Source organism: Rousettus aegyptiacus, unplaced genomic scaffold (genome assembly GCF_014176215.1).
Source record: "Rousettus aegyptiacus isolate mRouAeg1 unplaced genomic scaffold, mRouAeg1.p scaffold_m13_p_1, whole genome shotgun sequence".
Lineage (NCBI taxonomy): Eukaryota > Metazoa > Chordata > Mammalia > Chiroptera > Pteropodidae > Rousettus > Rousettus aegyptiacus.
Window position 1 is genome coordinate 176,781,296 of NW_023416284.1, and position 17,333 is coordinate 176,798,628.

General features: G+C 36.5%; 1 protein-coding gene across 11 annotated transcripts in view; it reads right to left on the reverse strand.

Moving 5' to 3' along the window:
* Nucleotides 1-17,333, reverse strand: part of IPCEF1 (interaction protein for cytohesin exchange factors 1) — a 140,649-nt gene that overhangs the window by 62,726 nt on the left and 60,590 nt on the right. For 3 of the 11 annotated variants that reach the window (XM_016156326.2, XM_016156327.2, XM_036222920.1), the window contains exons 3-5: nucleotides 13,727-13,779; nucleotides 2,463-2,502; nucleotides 1,665-1,834 (exon numbers count right to left, since the gene is read on the reverse strand). In XM_016156326.2, coding sequence (XP_016011812.2) covers nucleotides 1,665-1,834; nucleotides 2,463-2,502; nucleotides 13,727-13,750 — 234 coding nt within the window. In that variant the 5' untranslated portion in view covers nucleotides 13,751-13,779. Of the gene's footprint in view, nucleotides 1-1,664; nucleotides 1,835-2,462; nucleotides 4,386-4,706; nucleotides 5,168-13,726; nucleotides 13,780-15,549; nucleotides 15,626-17,333 lie in introns of those variants that run through there. The other 8 variants (XM_016156322.2, XM_016156329.2, XM_016156328.2 and 5 more) reach the window with 6 other exon arrangements.

Sequence of the window (17,333 nt, forward strand, 5' to 3'; positions counted from 1 at the left end):
AACAGCCTCAGAAAATTCCTGAGGAGCTATTAAAAGATAGATCAGTTAAGTCCTCTCACTTTATTAAAGACACAGACTATCACTTGCCACAACTACCTAAAAGCAACAGCCTAAAACAATAGGGAACAAGAGTTTGAAATCTATATTAACCTTAATTTTTCTTAAGAAGAAAGCTGTATTTGTTTAGAAAAAAAAATCTCTCAAGATAGAAGGTGAGACCCCAGCCCCAATTTGCTTTAATTTAGGTAAAACCATCCCTAAATTAAAGGGGAATCCAGACAAGATGAATCTATCCAAGAGGGCAGAAGACAAGAGAAAGGAGACTCAGGAAGACCACACATTCTTCCAGCTGATTCTTTTTTGTGAACCTCCCAAATTTTTGATAAGTTGTTAAAACTCATGAAAGGCTTGAGAGAATACATTTTTGTGGCATTTGATGAAGAATTTTGTGCCGTGTCCTGCATGAGGTGAAACCAAGCAATAAGCTTAGAGACAGAGAGTGGGGGACAGAGAAACACAGGGAACAAGGCCCTGGAGTTGGACTTGGGTCCCGTTTAACCAGATCCTTACAGGATGAGTGCTCGTGAATTAGTAATTGGTGAATGTAAATTTATCAATTAAAAACTTAATCCACAAATTATACACAGCACTCATTTTACATTTATAAAGTTACATGCACTAAAACTCGGTTGCTTGAGCAATGGGCACACACAAGTCATTTCAAAAGAATGGTAGCATATGAAAAAAAAAAAATTCTTCTGGCTTATAGGTTATTCCTGAGTAACTTTCCCTTAACTGATCAAAGGACATTTGTTGCTGATCTTCACTTCACCCCAAAGAGAAACTCAAGCTCAGCTGAGATCAGCAGTTGGCTACTTGGAGGTTAGTGGAGAGCGTTCGTAGGTGAAAAGTTTTTGCTCATTCAGTATTCGACCACATCATCGTTTTCCCAATGTTTCGAACCAGGGACGATTAGCACACCTGCTTTAACTTTATTTCCAGTCCTTTCCAGAGAAAACCAGCCTGTGTGGCAGAGCACAGGGTATAGTGCCCGTAAAGGGTAAACCAGACAACTCTCTTATCAAGCGTTGTCCAATCATGGGTCATTCAATGCCATCATGGCTCACGCCAAGGAACAAGAGATGACAGTGGCTCACAGCGGTTCTGAAACCAACCCCCACCTGATGAAGAAGGCGAGAAGAAAAGAAGATAGCAAAGGAGACATGGAAATGGCTTCTGTGGGCTGAATTAATTTACACCTCTAATACGTCTTAAAGCGAGTCCCTTTTTATGCAGAGACCTTAACAATCAATGCAAAGTTCCCATATCCAGCACCGTCCACATAAATCCTGGAAGGATTAGATTGCTTATGGAATAGTAACACTAATAGACCCTGAAAGCCTCCTTTAGTAAGTAAGAATATCTATTTGGACATCCCTCTCCCCAACCAAAGTCAAGCAAGATGGTTTTCTATTTTTTTAAATACAGTGGACTAGCCAACATATCTATCAGACCAGAAACAGCATCTAGAACTTATTTATTTGCTCTGTTCCAAGTCCCAGGAATAAAAATTAACTTTCCCATAGGGATCACCTGCCCCACAAGGATCTTTACTCTATCCTTGGTTACAGAAGCTGACGATGGGAGGAGGAAAGTGGACTCACCATCTGGTTGCTGTACCAATATAGTGATGACCCCTTCAGTACCACCCAGAACTTTTTCCATTTGTTGCTTAGGAAAGTTCCTTTTTCCTTTTTCTTATACAGCCACCCTTGGCAGTCAGCATGCCCCAGGTCTTTACATGATATCCTCCTCCGACTCATCGTGAAAAAACCTGCAACGATTACAAGAAAAGGTAGGTCACATATGACCCTAATTTATGTGAAAGGGTGGTAGGTAACCGTTAATTGTTTTTATCTCCTGGGAGTTGGATTTTCTTTTTTTTTTTTTTTACCAAGATTTATGCAAAAAAAAAGTAATTTATTTGATTTTTAAATATTCATTTAGTGCTTAGAAGGCACAAGATATGACCACAGAAACAGTGAGACTAATATGCAAGTGCTAGTCAAAGAATATTATTTGACAAGAGTAAGTTAAAAAAATTAAAATCCTGAGGCTGGCAGGCACACCATCGCACTAACATAGCTTCTTTCAGCAGTAATAATAGCAGGAGTTATGCAATAGGTGGAGAAGGGTTAATGCCCACCAAAATCAGCCACTTTCCGACTCAGTACCAGGTTTTCTAAGCTCTATTGACACACCACGAGGGATTAATCCAAATGAACAGCATGCCATCATTTCTCAAAATCGATCCAAAAATAACCAAAAATTAATCTGCCGTCCACCTCCTGACATTAGCATTAAGACAGACAAAAAAGCTGATCCCAAAGAAGGCATCCAAGAGAAAAAGCACACTCACACGCACACCAAAAGGGATAAAGAAACAAAAGAGATCTAATTACCTTGAGTTTTCTTTCTCGGCTTCTGACGCAAGGGAACCTGCTGGAAATGCAGGAAGGAAAGAAAAGAGGAAATTTCTGATTGTGTTGTAACATTTGTAAAGAGAGAAGGAGGGAGGAGGTGGCAGTGTTTATGAGCAGGATGGAAGCTAAAAAAAACTCTCCAAGCAGAGCTGAGGGAAGCTATGGCTGAGGCACAAAATGTACTAATTAGAATCAATAGACATTGAGCTGAACCTGAAAAAAAAAAAAACAAACGTAACAGCATTTATCACTAATGCTTCCTGTTTCCACCCACAGGCAGCTTTCCCACTATCACTTAGGGCAGCACACCGTTTGCTGAAGTTCTTTAAAAAATAAAATATTTCCTTTTCATTTTTTGTAAGAGAAGAAAAAAAATAGATCCTGCTCTTGCAATCTCTAAATAACATTGTTTAAATAAACCTGGATGATGACCATTGCGGTCTCACCTGGAATATTACAGGTTCACCCTGGACTATTCAATTCATGGTCCTAAACCACATAGGATTACACCTCAACCACATGAATTAAACATCCCAGAACAGGAATTTTGCAGTCTCTTGAAATAACTAGCAAGCCTCCTTATCAGGAAATTTTTACTTACAGCCAAATTTAAAATGATTTCTTTGTCTTAAGTATCTGTGAATATTACTCACATTTTATGAAAGATAAATTAATTATCATCTATTTTATTATAGTTCTTCAAATACTCAAATCAGGTATAAAACAATATATATGAAATAAACATTTTTCACAATGCATTTTAAACAATTCATATAAAATCAGACAATCAGCAAAAATAGAAAAGTTAAAAAAGCTTTCATATAGCCCTCTGTGAGTATGTGTGTGTGTATGTGTAAAGGCATTTTAGATTAAAGAAGTTTCATTTTTTTCTCCACAATATCTAAGCTGAATCTAATTAGGTTTAAATGACAATTTTTTATGCTAACGAGGAGAGAATTTGAAAACATTGTACATAATTGAAAAGCAGTTCTAAAAGTTGATATGCAATCTTATTACAATATTTTGCAATGTTATCACAGAGGCAGCCAGCTACTATTCTATATATCTAATTATTGATCTAATAGCTATTATATATGGTTCTACAAATATTTAAAGAGGGAATGTCATATAGTGGAAATAGGATGGAATTTTTAAATCCAGAGGGCTGAAATCAACTCATAGCTGTCATAATTAGTAGCTGTGTTACCCAGGAAAAAGTCAATTTACCTCTTAGAACCCACTTCCTCATTTGTAAAATCAAGATATTTATAACAATTCGAATCCTATAGGTTGGAATCATACATATTTAGCAAGATTGTACATTAAAACTGTGAAAACTAAAAAACATTACTTATATAATTAGACACAACATAACATTATATGGTTATATATAAATAAATACTTTCTACCTAATAAACAAAAATTTCATAGTAATTTGTTTAGGATAAGCAGGACTAGTAGTTTCTTCAGCAGCAATGATGGGATTAAAATGCTTAAATTCTATTTTCTGGGAAATCCCAAATTGATGTTTTATTTTATGATGTTAGAATAAAATTTTGTCCCTGAAGAAATTAATCATCCTTGTGAAAAAGGTCATAAGAAAATCAGTAATCGCCCTAAGTTTTCGGCAAGTATAGACATGTCACGTTCAATAGATATGACACATGGCTACAATCTAGGCACATTAGCACAGCAGAGTCCTAGTCTTAGCTCCACTTCACAAAACATCTCCTACATTGACTCGCATCTTGATCTAAAATCCCCACCATTCCCTCTAACGGTCTCCTGGGGTCTTTTTTTTTTTTTTTTTTTTTTAATGCAATCGAGATTTGAGATCTGTAAAATTAATCAGTGCCTATAAATAAGTACCTATTTTAGCCCGAATATGTATATTATTTGAACAGCTAAAACTTACCTGAGAGTCAGGACTAAAGGCAATGAAGAGAGTAAGTAAATTTAGATAATGGGAACGATCTGAGAAAATCGGGGTCCAGGAGACCCCAAGGAGCACTAAAGACAAACTAAGAACCAGAGCAACAGGGAGAAAAGGAAATTGCTCGGAAGCATTCCTCGAGGATTCCAGCCCCAAATGAACAAGGTAAAATCACGTTACAGAAAGAGCTGAAGTCCATACGAAAAGAGCAGCTTTAAAAAGAACGAGAGAGAGAGAGAAGTCAAGAGAGGACAGAAGGCTGTGGATCCACGGGGAAGCAGCACTCACACCATCTCTCCCGACTGGGAACCAGTGAATCTCCTGCACTCATTCATCCCTTATGAACTCCCAGTGGAACTGGGGGTCTCCAGCTCCACCATCCAACCTTAGGGCTGGTTCTAGAGACAGCCCCAAATCAAGCAGCAGCCTTTGTCTCAATGTTGCCCGAGACCAGCCCTTGGGGAGTTTAGCCAGCTCTCCTCTGATAGCACTTCTCCCAAAGCAAATTATTTTAAAATCTATCTAGCTCTTCAAACCGTTTCCCCAAACCAGGAACAGACTGCATATTATAGAAATAACAAAGTACAAGGAGTTTCAGTTTCACTTGATATATATGATTTGAAACCTACGTCGGTTTACATGAGAGAATGAAAACAATCTTGAGAACTTTAGTGAGTTTGAGATACATCTTACTCCTCACAACAGGAAGTGGAACCCGCCAACTAGTCCGTTTCAAAAAAGAGCTTACATGTGGTTTTTTTCACTAGGTGAGTGAAAAAAAAAAAAAAAAAAAAAAAAAAGGCCAAGCGCCTAGTTGAGCATTTTGAGACAGTTTTTCAATAAGGAAATTATAACTCGTTCTCATAACAAATATCCAGAGCCTAGTGAGATATTTTTCTCCTACTGTTTTCTTCCTTTTGGAATATTATAGGTAAAATTGAAGAATTACTCTCAATTGTGAATTTGCCCTCAGTTCTAAAATTGGGGGAAACTTTTCTTTTAGTCATCTATTTTATTTTGATTGAAAATGAAACTTTTAAGATTGTTGAAAAATATTTATTTGGTCACTAATTGCTCAAAAATACATGTAAACATACAAAGGAACCAGTATAAAATATACAAAGGGACTTCCTTTCATGCTGAATGATGGCACTAACACTCAAGTTATAGGGTAATTATTATATTGATTTCTGATCTATATAATAATTATTAAATCTTACAGGAATGATTTACCCTTATGATATATTAAAATGTACAGAAAGATAGTGTGTCATTATATCAAACTTTACAGTGATCCTGGCCTTAGCAAAATTATACAGTGATATGCTAGTAAATGTCCCTAATTTGTAGCATTTTACCCAATATTATCGATTTCAATACTTTAACCAAGCCATAAAAATTCCTAAATATTTTAGAGCAAAGCCAATTCCAGTTGATGGAACTGTTGGAAATGTTTTCTCATAAATGCCTTTCCCCCACAGACATCTTTTTTTCCAATCCCGGAAAATGAAACTCAATTTTTTAAAAAGAATTTTAAAGTTTTTAATTATTAAAATGTTACCTGTGGTAATACACAAAAAACTGCTTAATTTTTTCCAAAGACTACCTACCTTAAATATTATTTAATAAATTAATATTTTTAATAATCTCCAGTAGTGAAAAATGGAGACAGAAAATAGACATTCTAATAATAATAGACTATAACAGAAAATAATGATGGCTAAGAAATATGTATATTTATATAATGTTTACCATGTGCCAGGCACTACTTGGAGTCTTTTCGCGAATATCAGGACTGAAGTCTCACAACATTTATGGCTTAGGTGCTATTTTTATTCCCATTTTACAGAAGAGAGAATTGAAGCAAATGGAGGTTTAGTATTTTTCCCAAAGTCACAAATGTAAATGGTAAAATGCAAATCATTATTTCAAGAATAAAACTCACAAAGTATTAGGTAAGGTATTTGCTAAGGTATTTGCTTTCATTGTTGATGTTGTATAAAGAGTAGGACGGAGACACAAGAACTAGAGTTTGAGGGGAAGGTGGATGCAATGGCACGTTCTACACAGAAGAGAAATAGAAGAAATAAAAGAAGGAAGACTAGGAAGAAGGGGAAGAAGAAAGAGGAGAGACGGGGTTGCAGGAGAGGAGCAAAAGAAGGGAGAGGAAGGCGGGAGGAGGAGGAGGTCAGCACGTAGACAGTGAAGAGCAGCGAAGTGCCAGGAAAAATCTAGGAGTTTCCTAGCTTAAACAGTTGATAAATGACAGCGCTAGTCGGAGCACGGTTTTAAATATATTTAAATTCAGTAGTAAGCATATCGAATTTGATGTGCACATGTACATCTGCATACAAGTGGAAATATTCAGTACATATAGTATTTAAGGATCTAGGAATTGGGAGAAAATCTGGACTGAAAATATAGAATGGAGAATCATCGGCGTATAGAGAGTAAGAGTCTTGAGTTTGTATAAAACTGCCCTCGTGCTTGCTTTGGCAGCTCACGTACTGAAACTGGACGAGATGCCTAGGTGTGTAGAATGACAAAGGACTGAAGTCAGAATCCAAAGGAAGGGCGGTATGTCACCCAGAAGCAGTAAAAGGGGAGACTGAGCAGAACAGCAATGGAAAAATAAAGAAAATCCCGAAAGGGGCTGTTGCGGACGCAAGGGAGTGATTTAAGAGAAAGGTGGGTCTAAACCACCAAATGCTGCCAATATAAAAGAGAAAGAAAAAGTTCATTAGAAATCCTGGCAAAAACAGTTTCATTGTCAAGTTGGGCTAGAAGACAAATTCCAGTGAGTTGGGAATGAATTGGAATTGAAGAGATAAATATAGCATTGAAGACCACTCTTTCAATAATCTTCATGTTCAAGCTCTAAAAATTAATTTCGTGAAAAATAAAGTTATCTTTGAATTTCTTATTCTATATTCTATCTTGCTTAGAATTTTTAAAATCTGTCTTGGGAATTAAAGTTTGCAGAATTGTGAGTAGAAGGACTTTGTGTTCTCTCTCTCTCTCTCTCTCTCTCCGCCCCTCTCCCTCCCAGCCTTCTTTCCTCCACTTCCCTTTCATCTATTGTGCCATTGGCTCCCTCTTCATCAACCTGGAGGTCGCCTCCACTGGGTGTGTTATCGGTCCTACGGTTATGTCCCGAGGTGATCATGGAGAACCTCACATGTTCAATCACTGATCTAGCTGGCCACTAGGTTCTGTTCCTGATTTTGAGGCCGTGTCCTATCTTCTCCCCCTCTAAGCCCTTAGGTGGCTAATTATATCACTCCAGGTTGTTTGATGACTGTTTTCTCCTTTCATCTTTAGTCCTTTCACACATGGCGGCAGGGGCCTTGGAGGCACTCATTCACCAGCATCATCAAGAAGTAGCAATCTTTACATTAATGAAGCATTTCTTAGCCTGGGACAAGAGGCAAACTACTTCCTGCCATCAGAGAGGAGCTCACTGGGCTCATTGCTTTGGCCATGCTCTGCTCGATTCATTTCTGATCCACAGAGATTATAACCATATTTTTGAGCCTAACTAGGCTGTTTGGGTTTTCTATTTTTCTCTTTGTCTGTTAGTGTTCTATTTTTGCTGCAAAGTAGAATATCACAGGACCATTATTGAATGGAAGTCAGTCATTTCTATTATAAGAATCCATCTTGAAATCACAATCCAGATGACAAGTGAGTATCTTCCCATAGTAGCCTCAAAATGCCAACAAAACATGTATCCATTTCCTCTCCTAGAACCATCAACTTTTTTCTATTCTGCAGAGATGTCCGGCATTTGAACAACTCCGTACTTTTGAATACGTTATTTTCTTCCCTCATTTTTCATCTTGTTAGTGGCTACACGCCCTTTTAGACCCAGGTCAAATGCCACCTCCACCATAAACCCTTCTCTGGCTTTAAGAGGCAATTAGCTCTTATAATAATCCTATATTCGCTCAGTGCTAATTTATTTACAGTCACTGTAGTAACTGATTCATATTATCACCCAAAGATCCTCATAGTAGGCGCCATTTCTACCTTCCTTTTCACAAATGAGGAACTTCATCTTGGTGTGGTTAAGTAACTTCCGTTCAGATGACACATAACTAGTAGCAAAGTCAAGTCTGCGACCCAGGCCAGTCAGACTCTTCAATCTATTGTTTAACCCTTATGTTATTCTACTTCTTTTGTCCTCTATCGTCCCACAATGCTTTGCTGATACCTCTGAAATGAATGTTGTCATTTATTTGTTTATACATCTGACCGGTATATACATGGTGATAACACTATTCATCCAACGGTCCAACCCAGAACCTGTGCATAATCCCAGAGAGGGCCTCTCCCCCCACTACCTCCATCCCATTCTTTTACTCAATTGCTATCTCTGTTCATATTGCTTCTTGAAGTTTATCAGATCTCTTTTATCAGCCGTGTAGTTGAATGACGATAACTCTGTTCAGATTCGATGATTGGCCCAGACGTCAAAATAGAATTGATGTCCGTGAACGTGTCATTACTTCAAAATCTAGCACGTAGCCCAATGACTAACGCAGAGGGAGCACTCAGTAAATACTTACCAAAAGATTAACTGTGTCTCATATCAATTCTTACTTCCTGTGATGATTTACTAGATGTGCCTGGCACAAGAGGAGATTTAACCATATCTGGAAAGCCATCTACCGCTTGATTACTCCGAGCTGAAAATAATTAGTAAATAACTAGTATTCAGGAGTAAATAACATTGGCATAGTTAAGCAACATAAAAGTTGTCCCAACACTTTTCTCAGTTCCAAAGCAGCACATATATAGAGGAAAGCCCCTGGAATTGACTGACACTAAATTTGAACCCACCTGGAGAGTAAACCCTTGGTATTTCCTTGAAGATAAAATGGACTTGTGCTGAGCGAATCTCTGCTTCTGTCTAAAATACTATTTTCTCAAACACCAAGGAGCTTTCTCTAGTATCCTGTTTTAACCATATCCTCTAAATACTAAAAACCTAGAACCCAAAACTAGGAATGCACAGGGTCCAGGCAGAGGGCTGAGAGAAGGGACAGAAGTTTTCCGGTGGCAGCTAACAAACTTCTTCTCAGTAATCTAGTCCCCAGACAGCTGTCATGTACTCCTCCAATTTAAGCCCTACTCAGAACAACGGATTGTTAAACATCATCCCGAGTTGGATCCGTGTGTCAGGCTCATGCACAGCAGCAGCGACACGACTATTTCGAAATAGAATTATGTTGATACAGCCTAAAACACAAGCTGCCAGAATTTCAGCTCTTTTTAATTGATCAAGAATGTGAAAAATATATTCCTCCCTTCAACCCTGAATATCGCCCACATCACTGAGACACATATCCTGGGCACAGAGAAGGAGTCAGGGTGAGGGGGGGAATCCGGGGGAGGGGGTAGGTTCCCATGGGGTTCAGAATCACGTCTGGGCTGTCCATTGTACACAGTACACATCAAGACCAGGCAATACATGTTCTGCGAGTAATGAATGCAGAACTTTCTTATGAAGAAAACACAAGTACTAGTTTGCAGTTAGACCAATTATTCCCAAGATGACAGACAGACAGCCCAGGAAAGAGCACATAACCACAGTGCCAAAAATGAATGTCCATTCGCATTCAGTGAGCTCATCCTCCTCAGCCTGAAAACTGGGCAAAGTAACCATGATTTATATGCAGAGACTTTCATTTCAGGAAAAGTGTTCACTTGACATTTTATTTTCAGGCGATATTTAACGAGGGAATTTTATTTAAAAGAGTTCTTGAGAAAACACTGTCATGAAGTCTTGATCGAAGATAATTTTGACATTTCTTCTCCACAAGAGCCATTGCTGAAAGTAAGAAACCTTAGAAGATTTAGGTAAAAAAAAAATTATGTACATGTCATATTCCCTCTGAGCCTTGTCATCTTTAAATTAAGATTGTTTTCCTTTCTTAGCTAAAACATCATTGCTAAAATCTGAGGCCAGAGAACTTTCTTAATCAAGCCTTTGGATTCATACATGCTAACTGCCATTTATTTATTCTCTTTCTTAATTAACATGTTTCATTTATGTGAAAAACTAATCATTAAACAATACTAGGCAAAACCGATTTAGCATTTAATACTTTGTTATCACCACAGTGTGATGAACGGAAAGCCTTATAAATATCAAGAACTACACAAATGGATTCTTAGAGATGTTCAGGGATTATATAAATCTAATTATTATGTTGATGATCTCCCAACAAGCTCTAATTCAGATTCTAAAGGTGATTAGGCTAATTCATTCTTTCAGGCCAAAAATGTGTTAAATTATGTGTATTCAACCATTATTACTTGGTGTCGAGGATTAGAGATTCAATGGCAAGCAAGCTCCCACACAGCTTCAAGTCAAACACAGAAGACAGAAAATAAAAAAAGGATTATGAGGTCTTCCGCATGTAAGTAAGTACTGTAATTTGCCTGTTATAGAATGGAGGAGCCAGGGAAGGCATGAGTTGGTAAAAACAAAGACCTGGAAGATAAAGACCTGAACATTAGAGACCCTGATATGGCATGCAGGTGCGACCCAGCAGGTAAGATCAACCATGGCCTTTGAGGAGATAATGATATCCAGATTACCGAGTAGCATTCATTCAGGGCCTTGTAAGTTATGTTTGAATGTGTAAAGTTTATCTGAAAGCCAATCAGAGGCCTTTGAACAGATATCAGCAGGTAAGTGGCATAATCAGATCTGCATTTAGAAAAATTCACTCTGGCTGCTGTGTGGTAAGTAGATTGGAAGGAGGAGGGAGCAGAGGCTAAAAGCCCAGGGGGCATAAGAAAGGGTGAGCTTGTGTCTGTGAAGACTGAGAAACAGGAGGTAAAACCAAGAGAACTTGGTGAGTTAATACCTTTGATTCTATGTGCAATTTTAGCTTTGCAAATTCTGTTTGCCTTCAGAGGAAAGAAAAGAATAGTATCAAATAGCAAACAACTCAGCTTAACAAAAAAGAACAACACTAGTCTACTACTACGCACATAAGAAAATTTCAAATGCTCAGAATCTAGTTTCTTGAGCAATTTTATTAGCACCATATGCATTACCAACCTCAACAATAACTATCAGATCTGAATTAACAAGAGAGCCTTAAAAGTATTGCCCTTCCCCCGCCAGATGATGAGCACCTCATCTTTGAACCCCAGCACCAAGCAGTGCTCAGCACATATAGCTCAATAAATGTTACTTTAGTGGAAATGAAGAATAATTCGGGATGTGATTAGGTCAAATGTGTCGAGCCTACTGAAACTACCTAGCATAAAAATAGGTCTCTTGTGCTACATTTTACTGAGAGAACAAATGACAGCAGAAAATTGAACTAATTTTCTGAATGGAAAGATAAAGTAGGGTAACCACTGAAAAGCAGCTGGAAGAAATGCTTAAGAGACATTACGCAACACTGCCCAGACTCATGTCTGTGAGACAAAAATAACAGTAAGTGAGAACCACCCATAAGGAGCCAGAGTTCCCACCAACAAGAACAGAATCCGCTTGTGCCCAGGTCCAAGGGGAAGCGGGTTACTTGTTACAGTGGTAATGGCTCTGGGCTGGGATTACATGGATGATATGTTCATCCTTAGGTCATCACACCTGCAATCTTTGTTTCAATACCCAGCATCATGCTTTTTTTTTCCAGATGTAGGGATTTTAACTTGTTTCAAGTCACAATTATATCTCCAGTTCCTACCTAGTATAATGACTGATACGTGTTAGGGTCAGGAGAGGTAATCAGTGAACACTAAATGAATGTCTGAATGAATGAATGAATGAGTGAATGAATTTATTAATTTTAAATGTTTAGGTACTCTCTTATTATTTCAATCTCGATTTCTTCTTAAGCATATCAGTTGGAAGACTACATCTTTTAGGTGGAAAAAAAGAAGCAATGTAAGAATTAAACACTGTATTACATTTCTCAAGGATCCAATAATCTTAACTCTTTCTTTTCATTTCTTTTTTTTTATATAACACAAACATATGTACTTATAATCACAAGGATTTTTCTTGTTAAAATTTTTTATAAAGCTTTGTATGCTCTGAACTTTAGTCATACTGACTTTGTTTTTACAGATCTGTAATATCCATTTGCTTTTGCCCTTGACTGTAGGAGTTTCCTTTAACATCCTGTACATATGTTTTTATATCTAATTTTAGCAAAAAAAAAAAAAAAAGTCTCCCATTGCAGCCACATTTATTCTCTTAGTTGTTCTTCTTTATCTTCACTGTGATTATTCACATTTCTATTATCAAACAACCCCTACCCATTCGTGTCCAAGGGATCATACTTCCTTTTCTTCAAGTTTTAGATGACAAATTTCATAGGGTACGTAACTGACTATAATTTATGTTTTCATTTTTAGGTTTCTGCAGTCTTGTCTCCCAAAGTTTCCATGATTTTTCATCGCTAGCAAGCTATCCTTCTTCATTTAAAATTAGCATCAGAATTCAAGCGTTCTCATTGCCTTCTCTATTTCTGGAATACTAAATTGTTAAAGTAAGCAGAGAATTTACCATCTGCCCTGCTTTTTAGTAAGGTGTCCCTTCCGGGAGCTGTCTAGTTCACTCAATCTCCCCATCACTATTACTACAATCTTCCTTGACATTCATGTTCTAATTTGCATCGAGAAAGCATTGTCCATGCTACCTGTATGACAGGAAATCTATACTATATGCTCTCAACACCTTACTTTTGATTCTGCTTTGGGCTCTACTCCAAAACTCTAGCCTATGTATCCACCATGTGGTCATTAGCTTTGCCAGAAGATGAGCATCATATAATCTCACACTACCCCACTACCCTTTCTATTAAAAATGTCATGTTGCTTATATCAACATCTCGTTTCCATTTATAAGTTTCCTCCTCTAATCGAGATAATATACTTGCTCAGTTGACTTAACTTAATGTAGGAAAATTTATGGTTATAAAATTATTTTAAAAAGAACCTACAATTTCATTGTCATAATTAACAAAATTTGCTACCACAGAGATTGCATGAAAGGCTTTACTAGTACCATAGTTAACTTAAGATACACAAATAATTCATGTACAGTACATTAAAATCAGGATTATGTTTCTTGATATTTAAAAACAAATAGCTAGGAGTCTTAAAAAATGATCGGTGATCATAAGAAAACCTTAAAAATTAACAAAGGATCATTTAATTCTGTTGTAGCTAATCAAATGGAGGACATAAGTAGCTAGCCAAACTTAAAACCAACTTGTCTAGCTTCTTATGCATTCATCAAACTAACAATTAAGTTCAGAGCGTTCCAGAGGGTACTTACAAGAACATTGCCATCTGTAGCCATGTATGTTATCAAATTGGTAGAAATGAAAGCTAGAAGAGAAAAAAAAAGGCTTCAGTTAAACATGGGATTAAAATGTTCATAAACACATACATCTCTTTGACCCAAATGTTAGGGAGAAGCATTTCTATTTCTCAATTAATAAAAGCAATGCATTAAATGACCTTTTAATGCAGAACTCAGCAAGCCAACTATTTAAAATTGATTTCAAAAAAATAAGCCAGAATTTCATTGATGCATTAGTCAGTATTCTTTCAAGTCTAAAGACATGTACACTACTTGTGTATGTATTATTGTATTATACATAAACATAATCTTTGAAAAGTAAAAATATTTTTCTCTTCATGATGAATGATGCAATGTGATGTGTGGAACTTTTGGATCCATCGCTATTATTCTGACAATATTAACTAAACAATTCCTCTGCCTCGGAAGTCCCAACTTTAAGATGAAGATGAATCTCCTTTGATGTATTACACTTTGTAGTGGATTACCTGAAAAACAAGACACTTTGTGGTTTCAAGAAAAGCAGATGAAAACAAAAAGAAAAGAATGGCATCTTTTCAGACTTTAACAGACAAGAAACTTGTTAGACATCCACCAGCCACTGAAACTATCCTCGAAGCACAGAGCCTTTCAGTCTCTTCCCAGTGATACCACAAATACAGACCCATACTGCATGTGACTTTATTTCATATACCAGTGGTTCCCCACTTTTGAAGAATGGATACCCCTTTTTAATGTCAAAGATGTCATATTTATATTATATAGATATGAATAAAACATTTGATCGTAAAATAGCAAAAAGAAAAGCACACTTAAAAGATTGATAATTTACTTAATTACTTACTATTGAAAAAATACACTGAAACTTAATTAAGAAATCAAATCACAAGCTGGTAAAAATATCTACATATACATTTAATATATATGATTCATTATATAAAGAGTTCTTACACATCAATAGAAAATAATAAACAAACTAATAGACTGACTAAAGAAAAATTCCAAAAGTAAAAATACACATGGCTAATGTTTAACTTTGGTAGTAATACAAAAAGCACAAAATAAAACAACAACATGATTCCATTTTTAGTTTTTTAACATTGACACACACACAAAAATATATTTATTCCTTAATCAAGCATTTATTAAAGGTCGGCTATATACCCTTTCAATACGATATAAAGCATCATTGTGTAATCTTTCCTGACTCTACCCTGATCACTAATTGGCTCCTCCCCTATAACAATATGACAGCTAAGTTTATTGCATTTATTAAGCAGTTACCATGTTCCTGGAAAATTGATTTTCATGTATCATGCCATATCATTGTTGGAGCCACCTTATGAATGATCTATTACTAGTCCCATGTCTTAGATGAGACAAATCAGGCAATTTAGAGAAGGAAGTTAGTAAATGGATATTTCTGAATTTAAATCCAAATTCCAGTGCTTGCTTTCTTAACCATCACAATACCATTCTGGCTCCCTCATAGGATGCTGTTCATAACTAATTCCTCGGTATCTGTGGTATTGTACCATGATGCTGTGGACAAATCTCTGTGGTTAGATAATGAAAATGTCAGAGGTAAAGGCCAAGATCTAGTCTTCTTCTTGCCCCAGGGCTGAGCCCATAAAGGCCACAGCTTAGACAAGAGTTGGTAAAACAATATTTTAAACTAATAGATTACAGCTTCAGGCAACATTATTATTTCAGTAGAATTCTGAAGCCCTTTACTAAGCCAGCTTTTTACTAGTAAAACAAGCATAGAATTCACAAAAGACAAAGGAAAAAGTTACCTTTAATTCTTCCCCTTGGCATTACATTTATTGACAATTCACTGCTTTGGTCATTGATATCAAGCCTTCTTAGGATCTGGAAGAATATTTCTTTAGTACATATTGTGCCTCTTTACTTCCTATCTCTTCAGTGTGTTCACGCTGTCTATGCCCATTGATACAACCTTAGTTCAAGGCACCAGTAGTACCTCCCTCTTAGACCACTGCGGAAACATCCAGCTGCTGTCTCAGCTTCTGTTTTTGCCCAGAGCGAAGTTTTTTCAATGCACATGTGATCACTCATCTCTTCTTAAATCTCTACAATGACCATTGAGCCTTGAGATAAAAACCAAAATCATGAACATCTCCTACAAGGAAGGCTTTGTATATCTGGCCTCAGTCTCCTCTCCAGCCCCATGTTGGATCATTTCTATGTCTCTTTCTTTCATCTCCCTGACTCACTGGCTTTTTCAAATTTCTTAAACATGTTTCTACCAATTTCAGTACCTCTGTGAATGTACTTCTTCAATAGCCCTCATCCAAGATGGCTTTTAGCCCTTAGACCAAATGTCATTTAGTCAAGAAAGCTCTCTCTGATCTATGTGAGATCAATCTCATTTAATGTGCTCTGATAGCACCTTATCTTTTCTTCATCGAAGTTTCCATAATTTTATCAAATTATTATTTTTACAATTGATCTTTTAACATCTGGCTCCTCGCTATAGCATGAGTTACCGAGGGTAGGCATTTGTCTTATGTTCTTCACTTGTTTATTGCTGCATGTCCAGTCTTTATACACAGGGTGACTCAATAAATATATATCTAGTAATTCAGCTAATAATACAAACAATAAAAGCACTAAGCCATAGATGAATTTCCATAAAGAAAACCAATGAATTCCAATTATTTTTGTTCCGGGGAAAATGTTGTCATGAATATCCCATTAGAAATCTCCTTCCCAATATGCAGGATATGGAAATAAAATTGTGTTGATGTCGTGTTTCCCTCAGTCAAAGAGCAAAAGGGGAAAAAATACCATGCAATCGGTGGTGCAGGGCAGGGAGGAGTAAGTGAGGGGACCTGGGGGCAGGTGTATCTTCATAGGAGCTATACGTGAGTGTTTGCTTAATGATTTTGGAGTTTCAGTACTTATTTCTTGAAGTAGTTGACATATATGAAATCTAAAATGTCACCAAAATCATCCAAAGATAATTAGTTGCATAAGAAACATCAAACCAATTTAAGCTCAACTGTTGTTTGTCCTCTTCCATACAAAGCATGTACCCATAATTCAGAAGGATTAGAAACTGAAATAGCAAATACATTTTCTTATCATTTAGGCAATGAGAACCAACTCAGCTAATCATGTTACAGGGCAGATGGTATCTATATATTGATAAACTAAATATGTACTCCAAGATTTTGATTCAAATATTTATAAAGCATGCAATAAAAGCAGTTTATGAAAAATAATAATGATGCTGGAAAAGATGTTTTGAAAGTAATAATTTCCCCATAGTTTCAACTGGTTCTGAGAATAAGCCAGGTGACTTTAAGTGAAAGAGTTAAAAGAAATAGTAGTTATTTGATATGTTTTGATAAAATTTTTTGCATAATTCCCAGGAATTAAAAATGTATAAGAGCCTAATGATAGGGTAACAAAAAGAAGTTTTGTTAATCAAGAGGTTTCCAATTTTTTGATTTTAGCAAAATTAAAGAAAACTCTATTTTAATTGTCTGTTAATCATTAAAAGTAGTTGTTGTGGTTGATCACCATGTGGTACTTGGTAAATATTTGGAAGGAG